Source organism: Chiloscyllium plagiosum, chromosome 31 (assembly GCF_004010195.1).
Source record: "Chiloscyllium plagiosum isolate BGI_BamShark_2017 chromosome 31, ASM401019v2, whole genome shotgun sequence".
In the NCBI taxonomy this organism is placed as follows: Eukaryota; Metazoa; Chordata; class Chondrichthyes; order Orectolobiformes; family Hemiscylliidae; genus Chiloscyllium; species Chiloscyllium plagiosum.
The window spans coordinates 44,357,889-44,377,132 of record NC_057740.1 but is presented as its reverse complement, the minus strand read 5'-3'; the positions used below and the strand labels follow the sequence as shown (position 1 = coordinate 44,377,132).

The following is a 19,244-nucleotide window of genomic DNA, read 5'->3' as shown; positions in this document are numbered from 1 at the left end:
TATGGAGTCATTTATTACAAGGGGGCATAGCTTTAAATTAAGGGGGGGGGGGGTAGGTATAGGACAGATGTTAGCGAGTCGTGAGTTCATGGAATGCCCTGCCAGTAGCAGTGGTGGACTCTCCCTCATTATGGGCATTTAAGCGGGCATTGGATAGGCATATGGAGGATAGTGGGCTAGTGTAGGTTAGGTGGGCTTGGATCGGCGCAACATCGAGGGCCGAAGGGCCTGTATTGCGCTGTATTCTTCTATGTTCTATGTTCTATGTTCTATAGACTCGGCAACATTAAGGGCATCTAAATGGTCATTGGATAAACATATGGATGAAAATGGAATAGTGTAGGATATATAGGCTTCAGATTGGTTCCACAGGTTGGTGCAACCCCAAGAGCTGAAGGGCACTGAAATGTTCTATGTTCTGTGAACCTGGCTCTGTGGCTCAGAAGGGAATAGGGAAGAATAGGACAGTGATGGTGGTAGGAGATCCAATCACGAGAGCAACAGACAGAAGATTCTGTGTTGCGTTTCGGGTGCCAGGGTCAGGGATGTCTCTGATCATGTCTACAGGATTCTGAAGGGGGAGCGAGAGCAGCCAGAAGTTGTGGTACCAATGACATAACTAGGGAAAGGGAGGAGGACCTGAAAAGAGAATATAAGGAGATAGGTTGGAAGCTAGAAGGCAGGACAGGCAGAGTAGTAATCTCAGGATTGCTACCGGTGCCACAGGCTAGTGAGGCTAGGAACAGAGAGCAGGTGCAGATAAACATGTGGCTGTAGGGCTGGTGTAGGAGGGAGGCTTCAGATATGTGGATCATTGGGATATCTTCTGGGGAAGGTGCGACCTGTACAAGAATGGCTGGTTGCACCTGAACTGGAGGGGCCCCAAAATCCTGAGCGGGAGGTTTGCTAGAGCTCTTCACGAGGATTTAAACAACATTGGCAGAGGGAGTGGGAAGCAGAGTTACGGATCAGATGATGGAGTAGTTAGTAAACAGCCAGACACAACATGCAGAAAGTCTGTGAGGAGGGATAGGCACTCGATAGGGCAAAGATGCAGTCAGTGTGATGGGCTGAAGTGTGTCTATTTTAATGCAAGAAGTATCAGGAATAAGCGTGACAAAGTCAGAGGATGGATCAGTACTTGGAACTATGATGTTGTGGCCATTACAGAGACTTGGATATCACAGGGGCAGGAATGGTTGTTGGATGTTCCAGGGTTTAGATGTTTCAAAAGGAATAGGGGGGAAGGTAAAGAGGTGGGGGAATGGCATTGCTAGTCAGGGATAGTATCATAGCCGCAGAAAAGGAGGGTGTCGAGGAGGGTTTGTCGACAGAGTGAGTATGGGTGGAAGTCAGGAAAGGAGCAGGCACTTTAGTGGGAGTTTTCTATAGGCCCCCCCTAATAGCAACAGAGACACAGAGGAGCAGATTGGGAGGCAGATTTTGGAAAGTGTAGAAGTAACAGGGTTGTTGTCATGGGTGACTTCAACTTCCTATTATTAATTGGAACCTACTTAGTTCAAATAGTTTGGATGGAGCAGATTTTGTCAGGTGTGTCCAGAATGGTTCCTGATGCAATATATAGATAGGCCAACTAGAGGGAAAGCCATATTGGATTTGGTCTTGGCAATGAACCATGCCAGGTGTCAGACCTCTTGGGGGGAGAGCATTTCGGTGATAGTGAGCACAACTCCATGACCTTTACTATCGTCATGAAGAAGGATAGGAGCAGACAGTATGGGAAAGTAATTGGGGAGGGGAATTACAATGCTATTAGGCAGGAACTAGGGCACCTAAATTGGGAAGAGATGATCTCAGGGAAATGCACAACAGAAATGTGGAGGTCGTTTAGGAGGCATCTGCTGATAGTGCTGGACAGGTTTGTCCCACTGAGGCAAGAAAGAAATGGTAGTTTCTTGAAAGAACATTGGATGACATGGGATGTGAAATACCTAGTCAAGAGAAAGAAGGAAGCTTCCTTAAGATTGAGGAAACAAAGATTAGTCAGGGCTCTAGAGGGTTACAAGGGGGCCAGGAAGGAACTGAAGAATGGACTTAGGAGAGCCAGAAGGGAGCATGAGAAAGCTTTAGTGGGTAGGACTAAGGAAAACCTTAAGGCATTCTATATTGATGTGAGGAACAAGAGAATGGCCAGATTAGGGGTCGGGCCTATCAGGGATAGTGGAGAGAACTTACACCTGAATGTTGGAGGAGCTAGAAGAGATCCTTACTGAATACTTTGTTTCAGTATTCAATACTGAGAGGGACCTTGACGTTTGTGAGGATGGCGTGAAACAGGCTGATATGCTCGAACAGGTTGATGTGAGGAAGGACAAAGTGCTGAAAATTTTGAAAAACATAAGGATAGATAAACCCCCGGGCCAGACAGGATAGATCCAAGGTTACTACAGGAAGAGAGGGAAGAGATTGCTGTGCCTTTGGTGATGATCTTTGCATCCTCACTGACCACTGGAGTAGTGCCAGATGATTGGAAAATGTTATTGTTATCCCTTGTTCAAGAAAGGGAATTGGGACAATCCTGAGAATTACAAACCAATCTGTCTTACATCACAAGATTCTGAGAGACACAATTTATCATTACTTGGAAAACTATAGTTTGATTAGAGATAGTCAGCGTGGCTTTGTGAGGGGCAAATCTTTGACAAAACAGGTAGATGAAGGATGTGGTGTACATGGATTTCAGCAAGGCATTTCATAAGGTTCCCATGGTAGGGTGATTCAGAAAGTAAGGAGGCCTGGGATAAAGGGAAACCTGTCAGTCTGGATGCAGAATTGGCTGGTCCATAGACGTCAGAGGGTGGTTGTAGAGGGAAAGTATTCAGCCTGGAGCTCAGTGACCAGTGGTGTTCCACAGGGATCGGTTCTGGGACCTCTGCTCTTTGTGATTTTTATAAATGACTTGGATGAGGAAGTGGAAGGGTAGGTTAGTATGTTTGCCGATGACACGAAGGTTTGTGGAGTAGTGGATAGCGTGGAGGGTTGTAGTAGGTTGAAACGAGACATTTTTGAGGAGAAAGTGAGGTCTGCAGATGCTGGAGATCAGAGCTGGAAATGTGTTGCTGGAAAAGCGCAGCAGGTCAGGCAGCATCCAGGGAACAGGAGAATCGACGTTTCGGGCATAAGCCCTTCTTCAGGAATCTGCAACGAGACATTGACAGGATACAGAGCTGGGCTGATGAGTGGCAGATGGAGTTCAACCTGGAAAAGTGTGAAGTCATTCTCTTTGGAAGGTCAAATTTGAATGCTAGATATAGGGTTAAAGGTAGGATTCTTGGCAGTGTGAAGGAACAAAGGGCTCTTGGGGTCCATGTCCATAAACCCCTCAAAGTTGCCAACCAGCTTGATAGGTTTGTTAAGAAGGCATATGGCGTGTTGGCTTTCATTAGCAGGGGGATTGCCATGAGGTTATGCTCAGTTCTGGTCACCTCTTTAAAGGAAGAATGTAGAAGCTTTAGAGAGGGTGCAGAGGAGATTTACCATGATCTGCCTGGACTGGAGGGCATGTCTTATGAAGAAAGGTTGAGGGAGCTCGGGCTTTTCTCATTGGAACAAAGAAGGATGAGAGGTGACTTGAGAGAGGTGTACAAGATGTTGAGAGGCATAGACAGAGTAGATACCTGGAGAGGTATCCTGAAGAAGGGCTCATGCCCAAAATGTCGATTCTCCTGCTCCTTGGATGCTGCCTGACCTGCTGCGCTTTTCCAGCAACACATTTTCAGACCTGGAGACTTTATCCCATGATAGAAACATCTATCACAAGAGTGCACAACTTTAAGATAATTGAAGGAAGGTTTAAGGGAGATGTAAGAGGTCGTGTTCTTTACTTAGAGAGTGGTTGGTGCATGGAATGCACTGCCAGCGGTGGGAGTCAGATACATTAGGGACATTGAAGTGAGTCTTGGATAGGCACATGGAAGTTTGTACAATGAACAGTATGTAGGTTAGTCTGATCTTAAAGTATGATAAAAGGCTGGTACAACATTAAGGGCCAAAGGGCATGTACTGTGCTGTACTGTCCTATGTTCTATGTTACCTCAGAGTACAACGGGATCTTGATCAGATGGGCCAATGGGACGAGGAGTGGCAGATGGAGTTTAATTTAGATAAATGTGAGGTGCTGAATTTTGGAAAGGCAAATCAGGGCAGGACTTTTACACTTAATGGTAAGGTTCTGGGGAGTGTTGCTGAACAATGAGACCTTGAAATGCAGCTTCATGGTTCCTTGAAAGTGGAGCCACAGATAGACAAGTTAATGAAGAAAGTGTTTGGTATGCTTACCTTTATTGGTCAGTGCATTGAGTATAGGCGTTGACAAGTCATGTTGCACTGTACAGGACAGTGCTTAGCCCACTTTTGGAATACTGCAGTCAATTCTGGTCTCCCTGCTATAAAAAAGATGTTGTGAAACTTGACATGGTTCTGAAAAGACTTAGAAGGACATTGCCAGGGTTGGACAGTTTGAGCAATAGGGGGAGGCTGAATAAGCTGGGACTATTTTCCCTGCAGTGTTGGAAGCTGACCTTATTGAAAATTTTAAAATCATGAGGGGCATGGATAGGGTGAATAGCCAAAGTCTGTACAGAGGGTGGTGCTGTATGGAATGAGCTGCTACTTCCAGGTTTAATTATTTGACAATAGGTGAAAACACATTACTCCAAAATAGCTCCTCCATGTTCGTCCCAGAACCAGCTGACATACTCAAATCCAACACTCTTCCTGACATTACTGGTTTCAGTATCATTCCCACCCGCTAAAGAGCTGAACTGTTTCCCTCTCCGTGCTTAATCACATCCAGATTTTTTTATTAACAGCCCATTCCATCGAAGTTTAACCAAGTGCCACCTTTGGAAAAGACACAATCTGTCAGGTCTGTTAAGGTTTTAATCAGAAAAGAGAACACAATTATAAATGTGCATTATAATCAAGAGTAGGCCATTTGGCCTCTCAACCCTCCAATCCAATTCAACAAGATTATGGCTGATCTAATTATGGCCTCAACTCCACATTCCCAGCTGCCCCTGATCTATGTTAACTCTAGTTTTTCATGCTGTACTTAAAATCTTAAGCCAACTTTCTCTCCCAGATGCTGCCAGACCTGCTAAGTTTCTTCAGCAATTTCTGTTTCTGTTTCAGATTCCCAGCATCTACAGTTCTTTGTTTTATTCCAGTTGGTTCAGCCCCAGCCTGAGTTATCTTTGCTCATTAGATAACCCGCTCATTCCCTCAGCCCAGGATAGTTTTTATTGGTCTCAACCCAGTCAAACAACAATCTTCCTTTCACTTGTGCACACTCAACATTCACACATTTTCACAAATAGATTGCAATGGAGAATTGACTGAACCGAGTCTGCTAAAATGAAGGATTCTGCAGTTCTTGAAGGTTGGTGACTGAGCTAACTTCTGGCTTCAACTCAATGATTCTGATACTGAAAGATACCCACGATCCTAAACCAGAGTTGCTCATTCTTACACATTTCTTAAACAAATTTAGTCTATCTCTGTAGAATTGAGAAGTTTAAGAGTTATCTGATTGAAGTCTTCAAGACATAGACAAGAAATGACAGGGTAGATAAACATAAACACTTTCCACTGGTTGGTGATTCCAGAATTAGGGGCATAATGTAAAAACTTGAGCCAGGTGGTTCATGAAAGGGAGATGATAGAAAGCACTGCTACACACAAAGGGTGGTAAATGTTTGGAACTCTCTTCCATACGAAAATGGTCACTAGATCAGTTGTTAATTTTAAATCTGAGATAGATACATTTTAAGCAAAGGTATTAAGGAATATGGACAAACAACAAGTATACAGAGTAAGGCCACAAATCAGCCATGATCTCAATGAATGATGAAACAGGTTCGAGGGGCTGAATGGCCTCCTCAAGATTTTATGTTCCTATTTTGTAAATCAGGAAAGATTGTATCAATGTGAACCGAAGAAATAGGCACAGGAACAGACCTTTCAACCTGTCATCTCTGCTCAACTATTCAGTGTGAATATGACTGATATTGGGCTTCAGTTTTCCTTTCTTGCCCACTATCCTTGACTCCCTGAGTGACCAAACATCTTTCTATTCTAGCCTCAAATATATTCAGCGATGGATACGCTACAACCCTTTTGGATGGAGAATTCCAAAATTCACAACTGTTTGAGTAAAGAAATTTCTTCTCATCTCTGTGCAACATGATCATCTCCTGATCCTGAAACTCTGGTAGTGCAGAGTAGAGGAAGTACAAAACTGTGTAGATCAGCCTAAAAGTTCAGAGCTGAATTTTTATAGTTATTCACAAGATTAAGAGGACTGAAGATGACAAAGCATATCACTGCCCACCCCAAAATGAAGCCAGTGTGTTGGTTTACACCTGGCCAAATTCCTCAACCGTTCTCGATCTAAGGTAACAAGGGAAATTGACTCTGTGTTGAAACAATAGATTATTTCACCTGAGATAGAACTAACAAGTTGTTTGTTCGGGATAGCTCAATGGATTTCATATGAATGAACAAAACTAATGAATGTAAAGATCATTCTATTCAAGGATGGTACGGTGGCTCAGTGGTTAGCACTGCTGCCTCACAGGGCCAGGGACCCAGGTTTGATTCCATCCTTGGGCGATTGTGTGGAATTTGGACATTTTCCGTGTCTGTATGTGTTGTGTCCAGGTGCTCTGGTTTCCTCCCAACAGTTCAAAGATCTGTGGGTTAGGTGGATTGGCCATGGGAAATGTGGGGTTACAGGGATAGGGTGGAGGGGGTGAGATGCTCTTCTGAGGGTCATTGTGGACTCAGTAGGCCAAATGGCCTGTTCCCGCACTGTAGGGATTCTATGATGTCATTATTCTACGAGACCTTAGCAAAATCGAGACCTTCATGAAGCTCAGTGCAGAAAGTGGTTGTCAGGAAGTACACTGAATGAAAAGTTGAAGTTGCTCACAAACTTCATTATTCCAATGAAGAGGGCTTTGTTTCAACAAATGATCCTTGGGTATCAGACCAACGCAGAGCCAGAAATCTTCCAGAGGATAATGTAAAGCTTTCTAAGAGGACTTGATAAAGTTGTACACACAGATGATGTCTTAATCATGACACTGGAGCATGAGCTGTAGTGCATTATCTACAGGAACAATATTTACAGCCAATACAAATGCAAATTCTCAGACCCAACTATCAGATTTCTTTGGAATATTGTGAATATATCCAGTCTCAGAGTTGATCCATAGCAGACAAGAGCAATCAAGGAAGTTTCAGCTTCTCATAACTGAGCTCCAGAGATTCATAGATATAACAAAACAAGGCAGAAATTTTTTACCCAATCAAATTGGGATCAGTGATTTTAACTTCCCCCATATCGAGTGGGACACCCTTAATGTCAGGGGATTGGATGAAGAGCAATTTGTTTGACGCATCCAAAATAGTGCAATGAAGGAGGGGGGCCATGCTAGACCTGAAATTGGGAAATGAGTCTGGCCAGATGATCAAAGCTTCAGTAGGAGAGCATTTTGTGAAGAGTGACCATAATTCCATTAGTTTTTGGATATTTATAGGTAAGGACAAAGCTAAAAACAGATGACGTCCTTGAAGAATATAGAAAAACTATGAAGGACGGCAGACAAGGAGTTAGGAGGGCTAAAAGGGGCTATGAAATATCATTGACCAGCAGGGTTAAGGAGGAGCAAATGATTGCAGATGCTGGAATCTGTACTGAAAACAAAAAATGCTGGTGATCACAGCGGGTCAGGCAACATCCATGAAGAGACAGCAAGCTAACATCTCGAGTCTAGATAACTCTTTATCAGAGCTGAAGTGAAGTGTGGAGGGGGACAGCATTTATGCAATAGTAGGGGATAGGTGGAGTGCTGGGGGAGAAATGATGTTGATAGTTCAGATGAAGTGATCGGAATGTGAGAATGGCAGAACAATGATGTGTCTAATTGCCAGATTGGGAAGAACAGACAGTCCCACTGGGGTGGGGGAGGGGAGAAAGGACATGGTGACAGAGAATGTAACAAGCAAAGCGAAAAGGGAGGGGAGGAATGGGTTCACAATTTGAAGGTGTTGAACTCAATATTAAGGTTGTAAAGGACATAGTTAAAGATGTTGCTGCTCCAGTTTTCACTGTGATTTGCTGGACCATTGCAGCATGCTGAGGACAGACACATGGGCTTATGAGCAGGACGCTGTGTTAAAATGACCAGCTACGGGTAGGTCAGGGTCATGCTTGCATGCGGACCAGAGGGTTAAGGAGAATCCCAAGGCATTTTATAGATATGTTATGAGCAAGAGGGTAGGTAGGGAAAAAGTAGGCCCACTCAAGGATAAAGGCGGGAGGTTATGTGTGCAGCTAGAGAAAATGGGTGAGATCCTTAATGAATACTTTACACCTGTATTCACCAAAGAGAGGGACATGAGGTTGAGGCTAGGGAAAGGTGTATGAATACTCTCAGGGAGGTCAACGTAATGAAGGAGAAAGTGTTGGGTGTTATGAAATGTATTAAAGGTAGACAAGTCCCCAGGGCCAGGTGGGGTCTATCCCAGGATACTGCGAGAGGCAAGGGAGGAAATAGTCGGGACTTTAACAGGTATCTTTGCATCCTCTTTGGCCTCAGGCAAGGTTCCAGAGGACTGGAGAATGGCAAATATTGTTCCTTTGTTTAGAAAGGAAAACAGATTATCCATGTAATTACAAGCCAGTGAGCCTAACGTCAGTGGTCAGGAAGCTATTGAAGGAGATACTGAGTGACAGGATTTATTCATATTTGGAAGCGAGTGGACATGTTAGTGATAAAACTGTATGGGTTTGAGTGGGGCAGGTCATGTCTCAATGACTTGATGGAGTTTATTGAGGAGGTGACAAGAATGGTTGATGACAAAAGGGCAGTGTTGTTGTCTCCATGGTCTCTAGTAAGGCATTTCATAAGGTCTCATGGCAGGCTGCTGCAGAAGATAGCGTCTCATGGGATCAGGGGTGAGCTGTCTAGATGGATAGAAAACTGGCTTGGCCATAGAAGGCAGAGAGTAGCAGTGGGAGGGTGCTTTTCAGAATGGGGATCTGTAACTAGTGGTGTTCCATAGGGATCAGCACTGGGACCTTTGTTGTTTGTAATATATACAAATGATCTGGAGGAAAAGAGAAATTGGATTGAAATCACAGACATTAATCAAATTACTTTGTTCTTTAATTTTACTCTGCTAAAGTTCTATATTGCTAATAAATTGCTTCGTCTTTTGTTCAAGCCATAAACCAGTGCCCGGAATTGATTGTTCTGGGATTGGGTAAGAACCATTGGGAATCAATTTTGAGAGTCTTTGTAATTTTACTATGTTGCAAATACAGAAGTAGGAAGGCTGATTTCAATATATAAAAAGGAAGAGAGAGGTCAAAGTGAACATCTGTCTTATAAAAAAATGAATCTGGGGAGGAGGTTATGGAGAACAAGGAAATGGCATAGGAGTTAAACAGATATTTTGCACCAGTTTTTATGATGGAAAATACTTCAGAAAAATCTCATTAATACTAATGAATATGGGGGAGGAATTAGGCACTATCACCATCACTAAAAAAGTTATATTAGACAAACTAGTGGGATCAAAGGCTAATAAATCTCCTGGCTCTGATGGCTTACATCCCACAATCCTGACAGAAGTAGCCACAGAGATAGTGGATGCATTGGTTATAATTTTCCAAAAACCATTGGATTCTGAAGTGCCAGAGGATTTGAAAACTGCCAATGTGACACCCCTATTCAAAAAGGGAGGGAGCCAAAACGTGGATAACTACAGGCCAAATGGCCTAACATGTACTGTTGGAAAAATGTTGGAATCAATTACTAAGGAAGTAATAGCAGAGCATATAGAAAATCACAATGTAATCAAACAGAATCAGCATGGCTTCATGACGGGGAAATCGTGTCGACTTCATTAGAACCTTTTAGGCAGTCTCAACCAAATTGGATAGAGGGAGGGTAACTAGTAGGTGTATTGTATTTCAACTTCCAGTAGGCATTCAACAAATTAACTCACAAAAGGATAAGTCATTAGATTAAAGCCCACAGTGTTGGAGGTAGGATATTGATAAGGGATAAGGATTAGCTAATGGGCAGGAGGGTTCTTTTTCAGGTTGGTGACCCATGACCAGTGGGGTTCCACAGGGATCAATGCCTGGATTGCTAATTTTTACAATATTTATTAATGCTTGGAGGAGAGAAACAAATGCATTATAGCCAAATTTGCAGACAACACAAAAGTGGGTGGAACAACATGTTGAGAGAGGGCTACAAACAATTTACAGAGAGAAATATTGATAGTTTAAGTAAGTAGGCAAAATGCTGGCAATCAGAGTACAAAGTGGGAAAACGTGAAGGTGTTCATTTTGGAAGGAAGAGTAAAAGAATAGACTATTATACAGATGACTAAAACTGCAGAAAGCTGCACACAAAGGGCCTTGGGAGTGCTTATGCACGAAACACAGAAAGCTAGCACCCTGGGGCAGCAGATAATCAGGAAGGCTAATGAAATGTTAGCCCTTATTTCAAGGCAGTTGGAGTATAATAATAGAGAAATCACATTGCAACTCTACAGGTGGTAGTGAGACCACACCTGGATTCCGTGAGCAGTTTTGGTCCCCATTATTTGAGGAAAAGTATCATTTCATTGTAGGCAGTTCAGAGAAGCTTCACTAGGATGGCCCCTGGTGTGGAGGGATTGTCTTATGAGCAAAGGTTAAACAGGTTGGTACTCTACCCACTGGGTTTAGAAGAATGAGAGGTGATCTCATCGAAACATCTCAGATTCTGAAGGAGCTTGATACAGTATATGCTGACAGGAAGTTTCCCCTGGGAGAGCTGGAACCAGAGGTAATAGCCTCAGAATAAAGGTGCACCAACTTAAGACTGAGATAAGGAGGAATTTCTTTTCTCAAAAGGTTGTGAGACTCTGGAACTCTTTGACACAGAGAGATGTGGAGGCAGAATCCTTAGATACAATTAAGGCTGAGATTGACAGATTCTTGATCAAAAGGGGAATCGAGGGTTATGGGGAAAGGTCAGGAAAGTGGACATGAGGAATGTCAGATCAGCCATGATCCCATTAAATTTTGGAGCAGGTTCGAGGGGCTGGATGGTCTACTCCTGCTCCTGTTTCAGATGCACTTATTGATTTGGTTTGGCTGTCTGTCTCTATGCTGTATCAATTTATTTTTATGGGCAGGAAAGTTGAGTATTTCAATTCTTAAAACTGAATCAATTCTCTGAACTTCTCAGTTTTTAATTTGCTCATGGGATGTGGGCTTCGCTAGCTAACCAGTATTTATTGCCCATCTCTAGTTGTCCTTGAGAAGGTGATGGTGGGCTGCTGCTTTTGGACTGCTGCGGTCCATGTGCCAAAGGTTGACCCACAATGCCCTTAGGGAAGGAATTCCAGCATTTTGACCCAGCGACAGTGAAGGAACAGCGATATATTTCCAAGTCAGGATAATGAGTGGTTTGAAGGGGAACTTGCAGGGAGTGGTGTTTCCATGTATCTGCTGCCCTTGTCCTTCTAGATGGTGAGTAACTGCAGTTCATCTCATAGAGAGCTCACACAGCCACTGACGGTGGAGGGAGTGAATGTTGCAGCTGGTAAATGTGGTGCCAATCAAGCAGCTGATTTGTCCTCGATGATGTCAAGCTTCTTCAGTGCCACTGGAGCTGCACCCATCCAGGCAAATGAGGAGTATTCCATCACACTCCTGACTTGTGCCTTGTAGATCATGGACAGGCTCTGGGGAGTTATGAGGTGAGTTACTAGCTGCAGGATTCCTAACCTCTGATGTGCCCTTTATATGCATTTATTGTTCCAGTGCTATATCCTTCCTTAGCCTTCAACCTGTAATATCAGAGTCGGAAGTTGGGAAACTGGGTGCTAGTGAGGTGGGGGATGGATGCAGCTGAAAATGTGTTGCTGGAAAAGCGCAGCAGGTCAGGCAGCATCCAAGGAGCAGGAGAATCTACGTTTCAGGCATGAGCCCTTCTTCAGGAATGGGTGCAGCTGTCCGGCTCAATCTTACAGGAATGTTACTGACATATAGGCCCCTTTACCCATTCGACACTGCATTCTACACGTTGTATGGCCAGATCATTACACTCCCCCACCCTGCTCCACCATGAATGCTAGATACTGTCAGGACCCTCTAACCCTTCATTCAATCAGACACTTGGCCCCATCAGGCCCATTGAATCTTCTGACACCTGTGACCTTTTTGAGTGCATGGAGCCTATCACTCCCTGTCCAATCACTGTGCTGCTGCTGCTAGCCCACAATTCCATTTTTCACTGACAATCCACATGCCGCAGCTCTGCATGGCAGTGCAGGGGAGAGAACGAATCCCACCGTCCACCATCCCAAGTGGGTGCTGTCAATATTGCCCAGGAGGTGGGATAAGATATATGGCTAATCCACTCAGCACTGCCCACCAGAATGTACTGCAGGTATGAAAGATGCTATTTTAATGGAGGTTATTGTTGTCAAATCAGACAAACATTTAGGGTCATCACCAGAAGCAAAAATCCAAAGTCAAAATTGCCATGAGTGTCATCCTGGCACAATTACAAATTAAACATCAAATGTCAGTTCATGTAACTTGAAACAAACTTTCTGAAAAGCTTTTAATAAAAACTGACAGAACCCAATTATCGCTGAGGGTGAATCTCTCATTTTTCTTGTACAAGAATAATGCCATGACCCTGCATTCAAACATTTGGGCAGCGAGGGGTTAATGTTTCTATGATCCTACCATCTATTAGTTTGTGTGACCATTTCGGCAATGAAAGATGTAGGCAGTGATTGGCCTTCATTTCAAGCTAAAGACAAGCTGCAGAGTTGGTTAGTATCTTAAAGCAACACACAAAGTATTGGATACTTACACACTGTGTCTCCTTGGCAAACTCAACTCCTTCTGCAAAAGAACAAAACTAGACTCAGCTTGAACAATGCCCCAGTCATGGCAAGCTGGCCAGCCACAAAGAAAATGTTAAATATCACATCTGCTGCAGCAAACCGTGCCTAAATATTAATAAAAGCAAAATACTGTGCATTTTGGAATCTGAAGTAAACATCCAGAAAAACTCAATGGCTCTGACAGCATCTGTGGTATGGAAGAACAGTTCTAATGAAGAATTATACTGGACTCGAAACATTAACTCTTTCTCTCTCCACAGATGCTTCCAGACCTGTCGAGTTTCTCCAGCATTCTCTTTGTTTGACCCTGAAATATTAGAACAGGGTCAAGCAAAATATTATTGAAATATTTCAAGAATATTTTGCACCATCATTACTGTCTGTGTCACTTACTGATGTTATTGACTGTGTGAGCAAGTCTTTCACCTGGTACTAGTGAGGGGAAGGCTGTTCCAAGTCAAATCCAATTCTATTTCTGATCATTGAATATCACAAGATGTGGATAGTGGGTGGGTGGGGGGTGGTGGGGAGAGCGGGTGGTGATGATGGTTGAGTGATGGCAGTACTACATGGCCATAGAACCTACAATTAACCAGCTTCCACATCTCCCCAGACCCCACCTCATCCCAGGCCCAGCGCTCCCTCTCCACCTGCCCCTTAACCTACCTGTCCATCTTCCTTCCCACCTCCCTGCTCCACCCTTCCCACTAACCAATCACAGCCACCTCCTACCTGTATCCAACTATTGCCATCCCACCCACCTTTGCCCCAGACCAATCCCCTCCCCTTTATTTCTTAGACCATTTTCTATCCTGATGAAACATTCTGACTGAAACATTGACTCCCCTTCTCCTCTGATGTTGCTTGGCCTGCTGTGCTTTTTCCAGCTCCACTCTTTATCCACTCCTATTCTCCAGTATCTGCAGTCCTCACCATCTCCAAAATACCATTAACTGTCAAGGGATAGTGGTTAGACTCTCTCACTGGAGATGGTCCTTGCCTGACACTTGAGTGGGTCAAATGTTGCTTGCCACTGTTCAGCCCCTGTCTGGATGTTCAGGTCTAGCTGCATTTGTGCATATGAACTGTTTGTGCATCTGAGGAGTTATGAGAAAATTTGTGCAGTTATGAGTGAACATCCCAACCACTGACTTTATGATAGAGGGAATGTCATTGCTGAAGCAATTGAGGATAGTTGGGTTCAGCCCCTGGGGAGTTCTTGCTGAGGGGCCTTGGTGCTGAGATTGTTGTCTCCTACAGCATAAACCAGGTGTGACCAGGAGAGCATCCCTCCTTATTCCTATTGACTTCAATTTTGCTGGGGATTCATAAAGCCAAGGCAAGTTATCTGATCTCACCTTTGAAAAATAAGGAGTGGAGCATTTAGACCTTGACCCTATTCTGTCATTCAATACCATCCTGAATAATTATCAGCTTCAATTCCAGTTTCCCATGCATTCCCTCGGGCCCAGCTTCTCTGAATCCAACCATCTCAGCCTTGTATCCAGTCCATGATGGAACAGCCAGAACCTATGTGAGAAAGAACTGCAAAGTTTCACAAGCATTCAAATGAAGAAATTTCTTCCTTTCTCAGTTCTGCACCTAATCTTGGGGCAGCTGATGGTGGAATCTGGATATTGATTTAAAGTTTTGTTTTGGTGAGTATGACTAGTTCATGCTGTGCTTAACTACTCAGTTCACCTTGTTCACCTGTCCCTAACCCACCACCCTGCCCCTCTCCTCACCCAAAATCCTCCCCCATGCCCGCCTCCCACCTTTTATCTATAGGTCTCCTTACACCCACCCCCAGTGCTGAAGAAGGGTTACACCAGAAATGCCAACTTCTCCACCTCCTGATTTGTGTTCTTCCAGCCTCCTGTCTTTCCTGGATTCCAGCATTGGCAGTTTTATTTTGTCTCTAACTACTCGGTTTGGCAGCTCTTCCAATTTTAACACATGATGTTAGTGACAGCGGTTTGCAGGGTCCCCCTGGCAAGGTAAAGCTTCATCATTTCTTGTGTCAGGTGCTGTGTCCATTTTTATATTTATTGAACCATTCAGCTTGTTCGAAGTGATTGCCTCTTAGGTCATTTCAGAGAGCAGGTAAGAGACAACCACATTGCTGTGAGTCTGGATTCACATTTAGGCCAGAGCACATGAGGATGCTATATTTGCCTTCCTCAAGGGCATTACTGAATCGGATGGATTTTCGTAATAATCCAGTAATTCCCTGCCAGCTTTATGAACATTCAAGATGTAATCAATTAATTGATTTAACTTCTAATCTGTGTCATGATGGAATTTGAACTCATTTTTCATGAGTATTTATCCATTAACATTACCATTATGTTAGTGCCTGTAACTTTCTGTTTCTCTCACTAATGTTAATCTCAATATTGCTGGCCATAACGTCATAGAGGTGGACAGCACAAAGACCACGTTATTCATTCATTTCCCTGTTGTTTACTGACAATATCTTGCAATTGTTCTGAATCTGTTCTGAAAAAGGTCACTGGACCAAACACATTTACTCTGTTCTCTCTCCACAGATGCTCCCCAGGCCTACTGAGTTTCTCCAGCTATTTCTGTTTTTACCACAGAATTGTAGAAGTGTAAAGGAGGCGTTTGGCACATCACTTCCATGCCACGTAACTGCAGTGGCCCTCATACAATCCACTGGGGATCCCACTATATCCTGTCTGAAAAATAGTGTGTGCCACCCATCTTCCTCCTCTAAACAAAGAAAAGATTCATTGCATCAGATTGGTAAGACAACTAGTTTTTTCTTTATTCTTTATTTTTTATTATTTATTTTTATACAGTCTCTGAATAGTGGGAATGAAGATTAGGGAAGTTGAATGTTCCTCCTGCAGAATGTGGGAGGTAAGGGTCACCCCGAGTGTCCCGCTGACTGCATCTGTAGGAAGTGCACCCAACTCCAGCTCCTCAAAAACTGCGTTAGGGAACTGGAGCTGGAGCTGGATGAACTTCGGATCATTTGAGAGGCTGAGGGGATAATTGAGAGGAGTTACAGGGAGGTAGTCACACCTCAGATACAAGAGAAAGGCAGATGGATTACAGTCAGCAGATGGAAAAAGAAGAGACAGTGCAAGTATCCCCTGTGGCTATTCCCCTCAATAACAAGTATATCGTTTTGGATACTGTTCGAGGGGAATGACTTACTAGGGGTAAGCCATAGAGTACAGATCTCTGGCATAGAGTCTGTCCCTGTTGCTCAGAAAGGAAAGGGGGAGAGGAGCAGAGCATCAGTCACTGGGGAATCCATAGTTCGGGGGACATATAGGAGGTTCTGTGGGAACGAGAGAGACTCACGTTTGCTGTGTTGCCTCCCAGGTGCCAGGGTTCATGATGTCCTTGATCGTGATTTCAGGATCTTTAAGGGAGAGGGGGAGCAGCCCCAAGTCGTGATCCACATACGCACTAATGACAAAGGTAGGAAGAAAGGTGGGGATCTAAGGCAGAAATTCAGGGAGCTAGGGTGGAAGCTTAGAGCTAGAACAAACAGAGTTGTTATCTCTGGTTTGTTACCCATGCCATGTGCTAGTGAAGGGAGGAACAGGGAGAGAAAGGAGCTGAACACATGGCTACAGGGATGGTGCAGGAGGGAGGGTTTCAGACACCTGGATAATTGGGGCTCATTCTGGGGTAGGTGGGACCTCTACAAACAGGATGGTCTTCACCTGAACCAGAAGGGTACCAATATCCACGGGGGGGAGTGGGGGGGGGGGGGGGGGGTGGGAATTTGCTAATGCTCTTCGGGAGGGTTTAAATTCATTCATCAGGTGGATGGGAACCGAAATTGTAGTTCCAGTATCCAGGAAGTTGAGAGTAGTGAAGTCAGAAATAAGGATTCAAGGGCACAAGTGTTCACCGGCAGCAGGAAGGTGGTTTGAAGTGTGTCTACTTCAACACTAGGAGCATCTGGAATAAGGTGAGTGAACTTGCTGCATGGGTTGGTACCTGGGACGTTGATGTTATGGCCATTTCGGAGACATGGATAGAATAGGGACAGGAATGGTTGTTGCAGGTTCCGGGATTTAGATGTTTCAGTAAGAATAGAGAAGATGGTAAAAGAGGGGGAGATGTGGCATTATTAGTCAAGGACAGTATTACGGTGGCAGAAAGGACGTTTGAGGACTTATCTACTGAGGTAGTATGGGCGAAGGTTAGCAACCGGAAAGGAAAGGTCACCCTGTTGGGAGTTTTCTATTGGCCTCCAAATAGTTCCAGAGATGTAGAGGAAAGGATCGCAAAGATAATTCTAGATAGGAGCAAGAGTAACAGGGTAGTTGTTATGGGGGACTTTAACTTTCCAAATATTGACTGGAAATACGATAGTTCGAGTACTTTAGATGGGTCAGCTTTTGTCCAATGTGTGCAGGAGGATTTTCTGACACAGTATGCAGACAAGTCAACAAGGGGCAAGGCCACATAGGATTTGGTACTGGGTAATGAACCCAGACAGGTGTGAGATTTAAAGGTAGATAGGCACTTTGGTAATATTGACCACAATTCGGTTATGTTTACACTAGTGATGGAAAGGGATAGTATACACAATAGGGCAAGAGTTATTGCTGGAGGAAGGGCAATTATGATGGGTTTAGGCAAGATTTAGGATGCTTAGAATGGGGAAGGAAACTGCACGGATGGGTACAATTGAAATGTGGAGCTTGTTCAAGGAACAGCTACTGCGTGGCCTTGATAACTATGTATCTGTCAGACAGGCAGGAAGTGGTCAAGCAAGGGAGACGTGGTTTACTAAAGAAGTTGAATTTCTTGTCAAGAGGAAGAAGAAGGCTTATGTTAGGATGAGACGTAAAGGCTCAGTCAAGGCATTTGAGAGTTACAAGTTAGCCCTAAAGAGAGAGCTGAGAAGTCTTAGAGTCATAGTCATAGAGATGTACAGCATGGAAACAGACTACTCGTTCCAACCCGTCCATGCCGACCAGATATCCCAACCCAATCTAGTCCCACCTGCCAGCACCCAGCCCATATTCGCTCCAAACCTTTCCTATTCATATACCCATCCGGATGTCTTTTAAATGTTGCAACTGTACCAGCCTCCACCACATCCTCTGGCAGCTCATTCGATAAACGTACCACGCTCTGTGTGAAAAAGTTGCCCCTTAGGTCTCTTTTATATCTTTCGCTTCTCACCCTAAACCTATGCCCTCTAGTTCTGGACTCCCCAACCCCAGGGAAAAGACTTTGCCTATTTACCCTATCCATGCATCTCATAATTTGTAAACCTCTATAAGGTCACCCCTCAGCCTCCGACGCTCCAAGGAAAACAGCCCCAGCCTGTTCAGCCTCTCCCTATAACTCAAATGCTCCAACCCTGGCAACATCCTTGTAAATCTTTTCTGAACTCTTTCAAGTTTCACAACATCCTTCCTATAACAGGGAGACCAGAATTGCATGCAATATTCCAACAGTGGCCTAACCAATGTCCTGTACAACCGCAACATGACCTCCCAACTCCTGTACTCAATACTCTGACCAATAAAGGAAAGCATACCAATAACCTTCTTCACTAGACTATCTACCTGCGACTCCACTTTCAAGGAGGTATGAACCTGCACTCCAAAGTTTCTTTGATCAGCAACACTCCCTCGGACCTGACCTGATTTGCTTTTCCAAATGTAGTACCTCACATTTATCTAAATTAACCTCCATCTGCCATTCCTTAGCCTATTGGCCCATCGGATCAAGATCCCGTTGTCATCTGAGGTAACCTTATTTGCTGTCCACTACACCTCCAATTTTGGCGTCATCTGCAAACTTACTAACTATACCTCTTATGCTCACATCCAAACCATTCATATGAATGATGAAAGGTAGTGGGACCAGCACCAATCCTTGTGGCACAACACTGGTCACAGGCCTCCAGTCTGAAAATCAACCCTTCACCACCACCTTCTACCTTCAAGCCAGATCTGTATCCAAATGGCTAGTTCTCCCTGTATTTCTCGAGATCTAACCTTGCTAACCAGTCTCTCATGAGGAACCTTATTGAATGCCTTTCTGAAGTCCATGGAGATCATGTCTACTGCTCTGCCCTCATCAATCCCTTGTTACTTCTTCAAAAAACTCAATCAAGTTCGTGAGGCATGATTTCTCACGCACAAAGCCATGCTGACTATCCCTAATCAGTCCTTGACTTTCCAAATACATGTAAATCCTGTCCCTCAGGATTACCTCCAACAACTTGCCCTCCGGCAATGTCAGGCTCACTGGTTGATAGTTCCCTGGCTTTTCCTTGCAATCTTTCT

At 44.1% G+C, this 19,244-nt stretch overlaps 1 protein-coding gene across 1 annotated transcript in view; it reads right to left on the bottom strand.

Annotated features, from left to right (window-relative positions):
- The window catches only part of LOC122565068 (microtubule-associated serine/threonine-protein kinase 3-like), a 180,374-nt gene that overhangs the window by 156,305 nt on the left and 4,825 nt on the right, over window positions 1–19,244 (bottom strand). Inside the window, exon 2 of the mRNA XM_043720698.1 lies at window positions 14,367–14,481. Within this exon, the coding sequence (XP_043576633.1) occupies window positions 14,367–14,481 (115 nt within the window). The remainder of the gene's footprint in view (window positions 1–14,366; window positions 14,482–19,244) is intronic.